Source organism: Clupea harengus, chromosome 1 (assembly GCF_900700415.2).
Source record: "Clupea harengus chromosome 1, Ch_v2.0.2, whole genome shotgun sequence".
Classification (NCBI taxonomy): Eukaryota; Metazoa; Chordata; class Actinopteri; order Clupeiformes; family Clupeidae; genus Clupea; species Clupea harengus.
In genome coordinates this window covers 8,421,811-8,437,047 of record NC_045152.1, presented here as the reverse complement: position 1 = coordinate 8,437,047, position 15,237 = coordinate 8,421,811, and the positions used below count along the sequence as shown (strand labels likewise).

At 43.4% G+C, this 15,237-nt stretch overlaps 2 protein-coding genes across 2 annotated transcripts; both read left to right on the top strand.

Moving 5' to 3' along the window:
- The first annotated feature begins 3,754 nt into the window (after positions 1–3,754).
- On the top strand, positions 3,755–9,112 carry grifin (galectin-related inter-fiber protein). The gene is made up of 4 exons (XM_012816822.3): positions 3,755–3,932; positions 6,883–6,962; positions 8,214–8,376; positions 8,710–9,112. The coding sequence occupies exons 1-4, from the start codon at positions 3,921–3,923 to the stop codon at positions 8,872–8,874; spliced, it is 420 nt and encodes a 139-aa protein (XP_012672276.1). The 5' UTR covers positions 3,755–3,920; the 3' UTR covers positions 8,875–9,112.
- A 706-nt stretch (positions 9,113–9,818) lies between these two features.
- Positions 9,819–13,386, top strand: LOC105890714 (galanin receptor type 1). The gene is made up of 2 exons (XM_012816778.3): positions 9,819–10,167; positions 10,723–13,386. The coding sequence occupies exon 2, from the start codon at positions 10,912–10,914 to the stop codon at positions 12,211–12,213; it is 1,302 nt and encodes a 433-aa protein (XP_012672232.2). The 5' UTR covers positions 9,819–10,167; positions 10,723–10,911; the 3' UTR covers positions 12,214–13,386.
- Positions 13,387–15,237: the final 1,851 nt, after the last annotated feature.

Sequence of the window (15,237 nt, the reverse complement as noted above, 5' to 3'; positions counted from 1 at the left end):
TTAAATTGGTTTTTCTTTTCTTTTTATCTTTTTCATCATCACTGAAGCGTGTATTCCATATCCGCTTTTTAACATCACAAGATTGTGCCTCAGTTTTCACATACACAGACAGACAGACAGACAGACAGACAGACAGACAGACAGACAGACACAGAGAGACTGGGGGGGTCATTTTTGAACTGACAGCGATGTGAAAGTGTAACGGAAAAAAATAAACTGATATGAAATTTTTCATTATTTCTTTTAATATCATGTTTTGCTTGAAGCTTATATAATGCATTTTCCATTTGTGAGCAGACAGTGTGACTCTCAGAGAGTCTCTCGGGAGGATATTATGACAAACGCCTTTACCCTGACACAAATGAATTAACAGATGAACGAATAAACAACATCAAAACATTCAAGTGCTAACCCAAGAGAGAATACCATATTCATTTAATGCTTCTTATCTAAAGCACAGATACCGTCGGTGCACAAAAAAAAAAAAAAAGAAGATTGTCTTTTCGATGTGTGATGGTTGTTTCTGTGCCAGACGGGGCTACCGGCGAGCTAGGGTAGCTGCTCCTGGTTATGTGTGTGTGTGTGTGTGTGTGTGTGTGTGTGTGTGTTTGTGTGTGTGTGTGTGTGTGTGTGTGTGTGTTTGTGTGTGTGTTTGTGTGTGTGTGTGTGTGTGTGTGTGTGTGTGTGTGTGTGTGTGTGTGTGTGTGTGTGTGTGTGTGCGCGTGTGCGCGGGTGCGCGTGTGTGCGTGTGCATGGGTAGTGGGTGGTCATGGTGTGGTTGAAAAATGCAGCCTTTATTGTGCTCCTGGGCCCCCACTCTGGATCTCCACAGGTCTGCTTATCAGAGGCTGGACAGGAGAGAAAGCTGCTGGGTGACTCATGCGCCCTGCTGTTCTACATTGTATGGATAATCAGTGTTTGGCAGTGTGCAGGAAGGACATGAAACTGAAGTTCAGTATAGCTGTAATTCTCAAGACTATGACTGCAGGATACTGTTTTACCTGATGGTTATTATTATTATTATTATTATGGTTATGGTTATGGTCATAGTTGTTGCTATGGTTACAGTCTGGTTATGATTATGGTAATGGTTATGATTATGATTATGGTTATAGTTGTTGCTATGGTTACAGTCATTGTTATGGTTATGGTTATGGTTATAGTAATGGTATTTAGCAGATGCTTTGGTCCAAACCGGCCTAAAAAAGACATTAGAAAACAAATATTACTATATATATTACTATGTAATACGATGTAGTATAACATACTATATGTTTTCACTGGAGCATGATTGAGTAACAGGTGTGTGATATTGTTTGGATATGGATGTGGGGTCCCTTCCCGGTGTTTATGGTCCTGTGGTTGTGAAGGGTCTGCAATGCAACCCTGCACAGGCTTCCACTGGCTCTTCTTCCAACAGCCACAAATCACTAATCACTAGGATCTAATCCACAGACTTTACAAGCCTTGAGGAGTAGCAGTCTCTTTAGCATTGAACATTAAATCCAAGATTATGCCCTCCACTAATCCATCGTCACCTCGACCTTCCATTGCCCCGAAAGCTGACAATCTGTCAAGGGAAAAGGAGACGGTCATTAGCAGCAGGCAGGTTTTACTTTTAGTCCTTCAGCAGATGAATTTATTCACAGCGACTCACAGAACCGGTAAGGTAAATATTTGATCAGTATGTACTCTGGATGATTCTTCAGACTGTCTTGTCTACCAGAGGTGCCTATAGCCTATGGCTATTTTATCTACTGCTAACTGGTATATAGTTTCGACCCAGATTTCCCTGCCTTTACCTCCTGACGTCTCTATGGTGTAAGCACAATCTTCAGCAAGCTACACAGACTAGTGGAGTCTAAATAAAGGAACACCACCCTCAACTCCCTGAACCCAATTCCCTGCCATTCTAAGGAAGTCCTTCTAAGTCTAAGGAGTTATTGATTGACAGACATGAATCCTGGTGCCTTCATGCATCATGCATCCCACCCCTAGCTCCTACCTTTCTGACTTTTCCTGCATAAGTCCTGAACTTGACCTGAATATATCAAGTGTAAACCACTGCAAAGCTGTTCTGACAGGGCTACTGGCGTGTAGTGACAAACACCTACAAATGATTCATGTCTCAGGTGTATGCAGGATGCTTGGTCAATTAACGGTAAAGGTCAAACTACAGCTCCTCTCACACCTATCTACCGAGCCTTGGTGGCTGCATCATCAACAGACCACCTGATTTGGCTTCTCCTCAAAACACTTTTATCGCCAGAACAAACGAGGCATTTGTCACTAAATGTAGGCATTTTTTCTTATCATTTTAATGCACTGGCATATTTCCCTTGACTTCCTAAAGCCATTTGTGTCTTTTGCCGTCAAAATTGAAGCTTGCTTATGCAGCAGTTTCGATCAAACATGTCTTATTGATGAGCTGTTTGCTTTTGTTGTGCATAAACGCACCAGCATGTACTTTAAATATATTGACTCTGAATAAATAACTAAAAATGAAATGCACTGACAGATACACAATTACCTATGCATGTGCACACACACATACGCGTGCAGTATGTAAGCACAAACCCACACACTGAAGTGTGTGCATGCTAGTGTACGATTGCATGTGCCGTATCTGTTACGAGTGGCAGTGTCAATAAAGTGTTTTTTATGGCCAAGTAAGTGGCCATTAACTTCCTGCTCCAATTACTGTTGATCTGCACGGTCATCACAGCGGCTTTTTTCTTCAGACGAGCATAACACACTTGATTGTTTACTGGCGCTGCGAGGTGTCTGCGTGCGCAGCGAGCAATGCTGAGCATTTTGCCGCCCTAAGCACGGGGACACTCAGCAGCTTAATGTGCTTTTCGGGAGGCCTTTGTGCTCGAACAGACACAGGAAATTCCAAAGGGCTGGCAGATTTGATGGGCTGTGAAACCAAAACAGACACTCATATGGCGAACCTAATCCCCGGGATCAATGGCCAATCATGCACCCCACACAAAGGCCCACGAGGAGGACACGTGCCTCCGCCGCTCACCGCTGGGCAGAGCCGCTGTCACCACCACCAACGCCGCCACCGCCACCGCCACCGCCAAACTCTTTATCTGTAAGCATTTTCCAGGCTTCTTAAGATCTCTGTGGTGTCAAGGTACTGAGGGGAAGGTTGACGAATGGACTGAAGTGGTCTCCCCCCCCGCCCGAGGGCTGAATGATACACTGCTGAAAAAGAGCTGCCATTATGTACAGTGGTGATGAAAATTTAATAAACCCCCAGTATGGTGTCTCATAGGATGTCGCAGTGGTGTTTATAGCAGAGACTGAATTCATTACTTTTGTCTGAATCGGACCTCTAGAGATCATAGTGTATCAGCTGTAGTGTGATGGATGCATCCCCTCATCCACTGCGACAGGTGGTGCAAGCCCACTCACACTCTATCAAACTCTTTCCCCCATACAAATACCATCAACGCTTGCAGCCCAAATGCACACACACACACACACACACACACACACACACACACATATATGCAATAAAAACACATACGCATACACACGCATATACTGTATGCAATGAAAACACATATGTATACACACACAAATGCACACACATATACACGATGAAAACATTCACACACACACACACACACACATACACACATACACGCACACACACACACAGAAAAACCAAACAGACATCCCAGCAGGCAATCAGCCGAGCGCTCTTTGAGGATCTAAGCAGAGAATGAACAGAGAGATGACCGCTGCTGGTCTCACCTCAGACAAAGGCTTCTTTTTGCCTCCCTGATCCCTGTAAAGCCTAGTGCTCACGTGCTCCTCATTCCGCTCTTTAAATGACATCCTCTGCCAAAACAGCGCCAACCGGAGCCCTCTGACGCACGCGGACACCGCAAGACCCTACAGACAGCATGACATTACGGGTAAGGCACACGCTTCAAATATGGGTGCATTTCGGATGCATTTAGTCTTTTAGCAGATGCTATTACCCAAAGCCACGTACAGTAAACCAGTACAGTAAACTCGGAATACCCACTCATTACTTTAAAGAGCATCTCATAGGAAAAGAAAATACAAAAAGAGAACAAAATTTCTCCTGTGGTATAAAAGGGAAACATCTGTGTTTATTTTCTAATCCAAATTTTTTACTAGGGTCAAAAAAGATCCACATCAGTCCAGTATTGAGTTAGAACGTTATAACCTGCAACCGCAAAACAGTTATACAATGTAATCCCATGGGGCACGCATCTGTGTCAAGGTAAACTGCTTTTTTCCCGCCACAGGCTCATAATGTAATTATCAGTGTCTGACTGCATGGAAACAGAGATAAACCTGTGTCTGTTTACCAATAACAACCAATAACTGTAAGGAAACTGTAGTTTCTATAGCTTCTTTAGAGTTCTTGAGGTAAACAGATGCAGGTCTATCTCTGTTTTCCTTTAAAGGAGAGATCTCAACAGGGTCACAAATCATGCTCAGTTTTGACTAGATGTTTAGACACCTCAAGAGAGAACATCTTGGTGTTTGGGGATGAGGCACACATTTTCACGATAAAGTGCATTTGACTAGCCTATGACAAGAGGACTGTTCAAAGCTGTACTGGAGAGTGGTACCTAGGGGAAATGTGTTGCCGATTATGGTAGATTTGTTCAACAGAGTGAGAAGAGTGCCTCATCTCATTACTGTTTTAAACTGTTTCTCCCAAGGAATTTAAGAAGAAATATCTGTGATTAAGTTGATATATAAATGAAAACATATGAGATCATATCTAGGGCTCCTAATCCATCTTTGAGAAGAGAAGTAGACATTTTCCTATGGGATTGGATGAGTCAACAATGTGATATGCAATAATGCAATATTCATGACCACGTAATAATGCACACGTAGGCTACATGTCACTCTCCATACATTCTTTCCTTCAATGAAATGATGTTCCAGGCCATTAGATGTGCCCTAATGGAGAATGAGCAGAATCGCCCTAATGGAAACTCGCTGTCCCTTTAAAAGAGATATTGAGCCAAGTTTGCGGAGACAAAAAGATCTTCTGCCGTTTTGCATAGCTCATCATTCTATCTCATTCTGCGTGATGGGTATTTAATTATTTTCTGTGCTGCTGCACTTTAGGTAATGAGATGGTGTCACCCTTAAACACCGGTACAATCTGATAGTTTATCATTGGCTTGAAAAGCCAAAACTAGAGGCTATCATACTAATTCATTGCTCCCAATGGGGGAGGGCTTGGGGGGTTTATGTTGAGAATTTTCATTTATCTATGCATCTCACACAAAGACACACACACACACACACACACACACAAACTCAAAGGTACGTGCCTGTTTCACAGCTTGTCCTGGCATCTGCAGTGTGTATTTGATGGCGTCTGTAGTATATGGGTATGATGGTGGGGGCAGTGAGTGAGACTCAGACTCGTTCAATTTCTCTCCACACCGGGAGCTGCTCTAGCCTCTGGCTTGGGAGAGGTAAGGTAACAGTCACTGCACCCAGATAAGGCAGCCAGACTACGGCAGTACGTGTTTGTGTGTCTGTCTGTGTGTGTGTGTTTGTTCATGCCTGTTTGTGTATGTTTGTGTGTGTATGTTTGTGTGTGTGTGTGTGTGTGTGGGTGTGTCCGCGCGTGTGTGTGCGTGTGTGTGTGTGTGTGTGTGTGCATGACGCCAACATCTCAAGGTTCTAAGGCACATTTAAGCAGCTGATAAGATGGGAGGAGGGTGCTGAAGCAGCACTGATACTGCACTCTGCAGGTGTGTGTGTGTGTTAGTGTGTGTGTGTGTGTGTTAGTGTGTGTGTGTGTGTGTGTGTGTGTGTGTGTGTGTGTGTGTGTGTGTGTTTGTGTGTGTGTGTGTGTGTGTGTGTGTGTGTGTGTGTGTGTGTGACTGATACTGCACTCTGCAGGAGGTGCCTCGCCACCCTTTTCAACACAAGTAGCTGGCAGTCTAAGGGACAGCTCCTGCCCTAATCACTTCTCCTCCTCTCTCCTCTCTCCTCCACTGCGCCGCGCTCAGGGGAACATGTGACTCCTCCTCTGACTGAGAGGAGAGCAGGTGGAGCCCTGTGCCTGGGTCGGCATGATTCAGTGAGATGGCAAATTGTTGTGTTCCCAGTAGCAAGGGAGTGATGGTTTCCACACAAGAGCAGTCATTAGGAGCTCTGATGAGTCTGTGTTACATGTGTTTTCATTCGGAGTTTCAGTAGACCTTTGAAGTTCACAGATTAAATTGCGCTACGTCAAAAGAAGATCGGAATAAGAACGTTAATAAATCATTTTGTCTGAGTAATGTCTGAACCAAGTTCGTGCTCAGGGATGATTGATCTTCATTGTAGATATTACAGCAGATTAACAAAGCTTGCCCTTAATAAGATCCTATCATGAAACTCTTTTAATTGAGACTCAATTTCAAATGCAAATTATCACTTTGCCAAAAAGAAGAATGCTGTCAATACATTCGGCAAATATTCCTAATATATAAATATATGCATTATATACATTATTCACACACACATGTACTTATATATGTAACTGGACTATTGCCATAGAAGAGAACGTACATGCACTAGGGTTACGTGTGAGGCAACTAGTCAACACAGTTTGCTTTCTGTTCTGTTTTTTCTTTCCACCACGACCACATTCATGTATCCTGTCCATCAAAATACCATCAAATCCTCCCTAGAGTCCCCATACGTTTATTTGAATTTCTATTGTACATGTCCGAGAGAAGATTACGTTGTTCTTTAGTGTGCTTGGATGTAATGTGCTTCTTATGTGAACTCAAGGTACACTGAGTCACTCCTGTGAGGAAATGGCGTCCATTTGCTGCGGTAAAGTGATTACTACCTGTTCCTTGTCGCTTACAGTTTGAGGCTTCCTGCCCTGATGGCCTTTGTCCAGGCTGGAGCATTATCCTCAAAGGAGAGACCCCTTCAGAGGCAAACAAGTAAGTGTGTCACATGACCCCATGGACACTCATCTCACTCTATTCCATTCATACTCTATTACTTCTACTGTTGATGCTGGATATATTCTCTATTTATAGCAAAATGGTTTGTATATAATTTAAGATCAATATGAGACTATATTGGATCAGTAGTATATCACCCCAGCCTAATGCTGATTCTCTAGTCCACCCCTCCTATTGTGTGCCTGGCCCCCTTCTAATTTCAACAATATTAGTTAAACGGCAAAGTCACGGTGATGGAGATCTCAATATATGCCTGTACAGTAAGAGTGAGAATTTAATCATCATGGAGATTTCACATGAAGGAGATCAGAAACAATGTTTGCCAAATGCCACAGGCCATGATAAGAGAACTGCCAAAGCTCTAGAAGTTGGAATCAGCAACTAGTTTACTTAGTAATTCCAGTCAATCCTCAAGGCTCTTCAAGATCGCAAGAGTTGTGTTCTGATTTTGCACATCAAACAGATGTCTTCTATACTTGCTTTTGAGAAGAGACAGAGCAGGTTCACTGTGGCTTGCCCTCAATGCCGTCCTAGACAGTATGCTATGAGGGTATCACATTCAACCACTTTTATAGAACACTAATGACCGTGCATACCTCTTGTGCTCTTTACGAGTCAAACACATCTTGTATGGGAGGGTGGATGTAACGTTGAGCCATATTGCAAGTTATTTCACAACAAGGACACCTGGAATCAAGTCTTCACCAATGGAGCGTGAAGACTTAATGACACCGCATAGTTAACAAAGACAGATGCACCGTCATCATCGTTAAATTACTAAATCCAATGACTCTCTAACGAGGTGGAGCAGAAATCAATATATTGAGGAAACTAGTCATGTGAGTGACAATTACCTGAGAGAGAGAGAGAGAGAGAGAGAGAGACAGAGAGAGGAAAACTGGACGTCCCCTGTGACTGCCTTCGATGATTGTGTATTATGTAAATGTGAGCAGGGTGCACACCTGAGTAATCCTGTCCCATCTCAGGAAGGGAGAGCGATAATCTGTAATTTTCCTTGTCAGAATTTGCCCCAGCCCTGGAGTTTAGGGTCAAAAGAAGATGAAGAAGAATGAGAAATTCAGTTACTTCATCATCATATTGTCATCATTTTCAGATGACCTTCATGACCCTATTCCTTTCTCGCTAATGTGACTCTTTCAGGCTCCAACATTTTCCACTTAGGTTTTGGGGCGAATCCCTTCTAATGCTCCATGCTTTGCACCCTAGGTTTGAGATCAATTTTCTGTGTGATCGGGATGACAGAATAGCCTTCCACTTCAACCCACGCTTCACAGAGTCTGACATAGTCTGCAACTCCTTCATGGCGAACCACTGGGGGCAGGAGGAGAGATGCACCAACTTTCCTTTCGGGGCTGAGGAGCCTTTCCAGGTGACTGTGCCCAAAATATTCTTCTGGATTAGTCTTTAGTCTTTAGTTTTAGATAACACCTTACATTTTTGTAACATATGAACAGCTGTTGCCTTTTTTATTTCTGAACTTGTGCAACAACAATACATGCATGTGTGTGTGTGTCTATGTGTGTGTGTGTGTGTGTGTGTGTGTTTGTCTATGTGTGTGTGTGTGTGTGTGTGTGTGTGTGTGTGTGTGTGTTTGCATGTTTACTATATAGGAGCAATATAAAATCAATTTCCTGCTAGGAAGGCCAACAGCCATAGGCGTGACAGCATGGCTAACATCAGCACTCATTTTTCATCTTTACAGATTGAGATTTACTCAGACAATGAAAGTTTCCATGTTTACATTGACGAGACGAAGATCATGCAGTACAAACACCGCGTGGAAGACCTGAAGACAATCACAAAGGTGCAGGTGGTGAATGATGTCAACATCTCCTCATTAGAGATCACCAAGAAGCACTTCTACTGAGGCTTGGGCGTTTCTAACAGGATGCCTTCTGGATGCAAGTTAGCAGCAGTATGCTTTTGTTTGTTTGTAGTGGATTAGTCATTGTCCCTCATTGTGTGTTTTAATCCTTCAACCTTGGTGGAGATCTGGAATTAAAACTTTGCCAGGAAAAATGTTAACCCCTTGATTTGGATATAGCTTATCTGAATGTCATGTTCAGGGGAACAAATCTGAAAATAAATGACAGAATTGACAGTAACTGAGCTTTATTTGCTGACTTGAATCCTTGATGCTTAATGGATTTCACTTCCATTTTCATTGGCGGCAGGTTCGTGTCGATGGGGACCATACATGTCAAAAGTCAAATGTATGAATATTTCATTCAAGCTTGCATGCGTATGAAAGTATTGTACATTAATGTACAACTTTGCATTCATTTAAGAGGTCGGAGAGGGAAGAATGAATTGAATGCAAACACTGTTGTGGTAGTGCACAACCATAGACATCCGCAATAAATTGATGTATGGGTGTAGGATAAATGTCTTCATTAGGATTCGGAACATTCCAGTGAACATTCCAAAATGAATCCCTACCTCCCCTTGGATACCTGCAGGGCAACATCTGGTGCACTTTTTATTCAGATTAGACTCATTGAAATGAGTTTATCCACCCAGAATTACTGACAGGATTTCTCCTTTGATCACTGGTTTAAGCTATCTGGAGTCAACATACAAACAACACAATCCCTGCGCAGAGAATGTGTCATTGAGAATGTATTTCTTTATGCAGTTTTTTTTCTCCACTAAGGAGTTGACTTATAATACCTTTCATTGCACTCCACGCTTGTATTTGATATAATCGTGTGTGTGATGTTTATATGAACTGCTTCGACAGCAGGCTAAACATAGTTAAACATAGAAGGCTAAAAGGCTTTTACCTCCTTTTTTTTTAGGAAGACATGAAGTGCTACTTGCCTTCACCCTTTTCTGTCGCCTGTATTCGATTGGTACCTTAACAAAACACTGTAATTTGCTCTCGCCGTGATGAAAAACAGATCAAGCCGCGCTCCACACTCTCACAAGTGCCCGGGCGCGCAAGTGACATACCTCTCCGCACTCAGATATAACCAGGCATACAGTCGCCTCTACGAGATTTCATTCCAAGACAGAAAAGGCATGGAGGTTCAGAAACGTAGATGTCAGTTCACCAAGCGTGATAATGTGAACTGAAAAGTGTAAGGCTGGATTGCTTGTCTACATCGAATCCTTTATAGTGGCACTTGACGTCTTTTTCCAGAGATTATCATGAAAACAGGTATGGATTGTCCTTCTGCCTGTCATTTTGGTGCTGGGTGTTTTTGGACACATCGAAAGCACGTTTTAAGTAACTGGTTGTTTGATAAGATTTGTTGCTGAGCACATTTACTCATTGTTTGTAGTGGACTAATAGATATTTAAACATCTTAGTTAGTGATGCGTGCGCAATATCTGCCACCTGTTTATATGCATTGCGCTTCTTTCCACCACATTCATTTCAGTGTTCATAGATTAATGATGTGTTAACTTATTGGAGCTGGTTAGTTCAGGCCCATTTGTTGTCATTTTAGAGCTTTTTTCTGTATTGCGTTTACTGCATAGTGCTACTGGTTGACAGGCAGAAAACATAGCATTCACTTGTTAAATGAATGGCATTACAGACTATATAATTCGCTGTAACCGATATAATGAAATACTTTTACGCACTTAGTCAATAGCAGTAAATGCAGCTCAGTATTGTTTTAGTAGAGAACCATTTTTGTGTTCGTTTTGAGCGGTAAAATGAACTGCCGCTACATACCCTTTGATGCTGATCGAGCTCTTTCATTCACAGCAACGAACTGACGGAACTAAACTGATTGCTTTGAGGAGCCTAATGGCAACCACCTGAAATTCGATGCAGAGGAGCTCCCACTCTGCGTCCGAGTTCCGGGACTCGGCGCCGGGATGTGCAGTGAACAGGTAATGCAGATAGAGTGCTCTACATCAGAACACCTCATTCTGCCATGCCCAGGGAAATAAAATGAATTTCTCAGCAGAAAATCGGAAAGCCGGGCAACTCTTTAACCCACATAATGAATCCTTCAACGGAGCAGGCGACATTGACAATAGCATATTTTCCCACGGGAGCAGCGAGCTGGAGACCCTTTTCTTGTTAACCATCCACGAGCCCACCACTATCGCACTCACCATAATGTACATCCTGTCCTTCATGGTGGGATTCGTGGGAAACGTCATGGCCATCCGCGTGCTGACCGGCCGCAGGAGCAAGCCTCTGTCAGGAGTGAGTGCCACCAGGAGTCTCCTGATCAACCTGGCCGTGTGCGACCTGATGGTTGTGCTCATATGTATGCCCATCACTCTGGGCCACAAGATCTACACGGCCTGGGTGTACGGGGACTTCCTGTGCCGGGCGGTGCCTTTCACGCAGGCCGCGTCAGTGTCGGCCAGCGTCCTGAGCCTGACCGTGATCAGCGTGAACCGCTACTACAGCGTGCACAGCCCGCTGAACGCCCGCTCATTCTTCACACAGCGGAAGATCGTCTGGACCATCGTGGTGGTGTGGGTGTTATCCTCAGCCATCTGTTCGCCCCTCATCTTCATGAACAAGCGCGATGAGATACCACTAATTGGGGACATTGTGCTGCCCATATGCCAGGAGATCTGGCCTCAGGCCAGGCACAAGCAGGTTTACAACGTCCTCCTCTTCGTCACACTTTACTGCATACCGGTGACTTTCAACCTGGTCATCAGCTTCCTCACAGGGAAGAAGCTCTGGAAGGCCTCCCACAACTTCGACAACTTCGACCCCCAGAGCCAGGTGGTGCACTCCTCGCGCCTGAAGATGCGCAAGAAGATTGCCAAGATGGTGGTGGCCCTGGTGCTGCTCTTCGCCGTCTCCTGGCTGCCCTTGTACATGACGGACATCTGGATCGACCACGTGCAGCGCCCCCCGCACTGGGTCTTGCAGTTACGGCCGTTTGCCCAGTGGCTGGGCCTGACCAACTCCAGCCTGAACCCCATATGCTACTGCTTCATCGGCGACCTCTACCGCTCGGCCAAAGTCATCAAGACCAAATACCACCAGAGGCTCATATCGCTGCTCAGTTCTTCGTCCAGCAGCAGCAGCATACCCAGGATGTTCTCCTTCAGACGGCAGAAGTCGAGCCAGCGGCCCGGGGGAGTTAACCAGTCATCTGAAGACACCTTCTCAGAGTGGTGCTCTCACACTAGTGTGTATGAGAACCCCAGTCAGATGGTATCTCTTCAGAGTCTTTCAGAAAGGACAGGGTCAAGGAGCACCTCTGACTTAACAGACCTGTAGGATGCACCTATCTTTGCGACCCCCCTTTAGAATCCTGCAGCTCGAAGGCACTTGGGCAGGTTGTTGCATGAAATTAGGGCTTGTGATGAAGTGGTCCTTGGGCGAGGATATAGTGGAGATGCTTGACCTTAAAACCAGTGTGTGACGATTCTCGTTTAGTTGACGTAGAGTTTTCAGTGTTTGTGTTTTATGGACTGTGGAAAAATGAATGTGGAAAGTGGAATATTGTTCCGAAACAAACCCACTTGCAGTGTTGAGAATGTACTTTGTAAGTTCTGGCTAAATGTGTGGATACAGTTTAATTGAATGTAAAGTCAAAGGCTTGCGACAAGTAGAAAAAATATGGATTCATCAACAGGACATCAGCAGCTGTGTCCTGTCTAGTGTCCACGTCATATTAACCATATGGTATACATGGTAAAATAAAAGAATCCATAAATATTCAATGTCAAATATACTCAAATTTTGTATATGAAGAACTTGTTGATGTACTTCCATGTCAGCTGTTTACGTCATGCACTTAGTCTTGTACGGATTCGGGATACTTTGTTGTAGTGTAGTAGATGCACTGTGTTGGTGCAGATTTGTATCCTAGACATCCTCAGACTGAGAGCAGTCTGTGTTTCCTGTAGAAGGTCAGTGTGTGTGTGCATGTACAGCCATTAAGATGCTGCTAACTGAGGCTCGGGGCCAGCTCCAGGCGAAACAGAGGGGTAATGTGAGTTATGGTCTGGCTGGATTCAAGTGAATTGTTCCATGTTGAGCTAAAAATGAGTCCTGCAGCAATATCTGCGAAGCCTTGTGAGTGACATCGAGATTGACAGTACAATGCATTATTTAACATTTAGTGCACAAACTCTGCGCTGGACAACAGATATGAAGTGAAGGCTTCCACTTGCAGACAAAAGGGTTCACATTAATAAATGTGTTTAATATGGGCTTGGGTGACTGTTGACATCAGGCTTCATATTTCTAAGACTAAAGAATGAGCTTATAGACTCAAGCCACTTAACCAACCAGTTCCCCACAAGGAATAATTCAGTACATTTCGCAAAAAGTCAAGTGAATATTCCATGTCTACAGTGTTGATATAAATAAAACATAGCGATCCAAACAATGTTGATTCAATACTTTTGTGTGGTGTTTTTACATCAGCACTGTTTTTTTTAATCTCAACCCAGCCTCTCCGCTAATCTTGATGTAAAGTCTATTTCCAATGGCTTTAGGCAGAGTAAAATTCATGAAAGCTGGATGCGTACATAGGACAGGGGATGGGAAAAGTAGCAATTTTCAATAGCTTGAGAAAAAACATGCTGAGATGTTTTGTTGACAGATAAGAAAAAGTCATATATATGAAATATAAATACAATGCCAGTGAAATAACAGATGACCAATTCATTGGCACAAAGCCTTTTGCTTTGTGCACCTTTTCTGATTCACATCTGTATGTGAATCTAAAAAAAAGGTGCACAAAGCAAAAGGCAGAAGACCATGAGAAACCTAGTAATTGTTAATCACTAAGCCTCTCCCCTCCTCCTCTCTATATGACTTCCTTGATTGGGCCGTCTTTGACGTGGCCCCACATTTGGCACTAGTGCAATTTAGTCTCTAAGAGCTGTGCTATGAAATGCCAAATGCAATAGGGGGCATCTCGTCACTTTATAGAGGTTCTCAGGAGTGCATGTAAAAGCCCTTGGAGTACAACAGCGCCTGGTTTCACTGTAGTGAAATATACTATCATTCACATGTAACAGTGTTTTATAAGGAATGAAGAAGCTCTTTTTCTACACTGTATACACTGTCACACATAATAAGCAGGCAACAGGAATGCAAAATATAGGAGACAGGTATGCATCTACTCAAATGCAAATATTATATTACATTTTATTTATTTATATAGTGCCAATAACAATTTAAATTGTCTCAAGGCACTTTACAGAACTCAGAGCCTAAACACTAAGGCAACGGTGGCAAGGAAAAACTTTTAACAGGAAGAAACCTGGAGCAGAACCCAGCTCATATGGGGGGGGGGGGGGGGGGGGGGGGCGGCAGAAGGGAAGGGCGGAGGAGATGAGAGAATAGGAAGCAAGCAGATCAATTCATACATGCATCAGGATAAAACAGGATATACTAGCATACATACAAGATAGAAAGAGACAGCATTTAAAGGATTGGTTGTAGAACAGCTTGGTGGGTATGCAGTATGCTCATAAGGTAACTATTATAAGGATAAGAAGAACTTTGAAGCACAAAACAGTGTTAATGATGGCATTCATTCATATTATGGGTAAATAGGCTGACACTCAATATGTATATGAGATGGTTCACAGGTAGAGTAGAAATTATGCATAGCAGTTTTGGAGGGAATGGGCAGCTATAAAAAGAAGATTTCTGCAAGTGGATGAGTGGATCAGGTGGAAGCAGCATAGCACAAACTATCCAGGGTAAGGGGTGAGGATGGGTGTGGAAGGGGTATACTCCTCAGGAGTACGAACCTGGGTTAGGATAAGGGTTGAAGAATTGGAACGAATTGGATATAAACCCAGGTTAGGGCAAGGGAAGAAACTGGAATACAACCAGCAATATGACCACTTCATCAATCTCAACAACCTAGCACAATTTGATATAGAAAGAGAGATTGCCTGGCATAGTGTATGGGAATCTTGATTGCTGGATCGTAAAGCATTATTCCTAACTATAGGATTCACTAAAGAGGACCGTTTTTAAGATAGACTTAAAGATGTAAACGGTGGAGATAGGAGGATTATTCCACAGCAGGGGGGCTTGATAGCAAAAGGCTCTGCCTCCTATTGTGCTTTTTGATACTTTTGGAATTACAAGACCTGCACTCTGGAACCAGATGGGTCTTGGTGGGCAGGAGGGCACAAATAAATCCTTGAGGTAATTTGGAACTAGGCCACTCAGAACTTTGTGTGTTGGAAGGAGTACTTTGAAATCAATTTGACTTTTGACAGGGAGCCAGAGTAGAGAGGCAAACACTGTTGTGTTCATGTTTTTCAATTC

What these genes read in the sequence shown, in the direction of transcription:
- grifin (XM_012816822.3), top strand. An exon ending in ACCCCTTCAGAGGCAAACAA is followed by an intron (nt 6,963 to 8,213) that starts GTAAGTGTGTCA and finishes TTTGCACCCTAG; the next exon opens with GTTTGAGATCAATTTTCTGT. An exon ending in GGGCTGAGGAGCCTTTCCAG is followed by an intron (nt 8,377 to 8,709) that starts GTGACTGTGCCC and finishes TCATCTTTACAG; the next exon opens with ATTGAGATTTACTCAGACAA.
- LOC105890714 (XM_012816778.3), top strand. Translation starts at nt 10,912, where the DNA reads ATGAATTTCTCAGCAGAAAATCGGAAAGCCGGGCAACTCTTTAACCCA.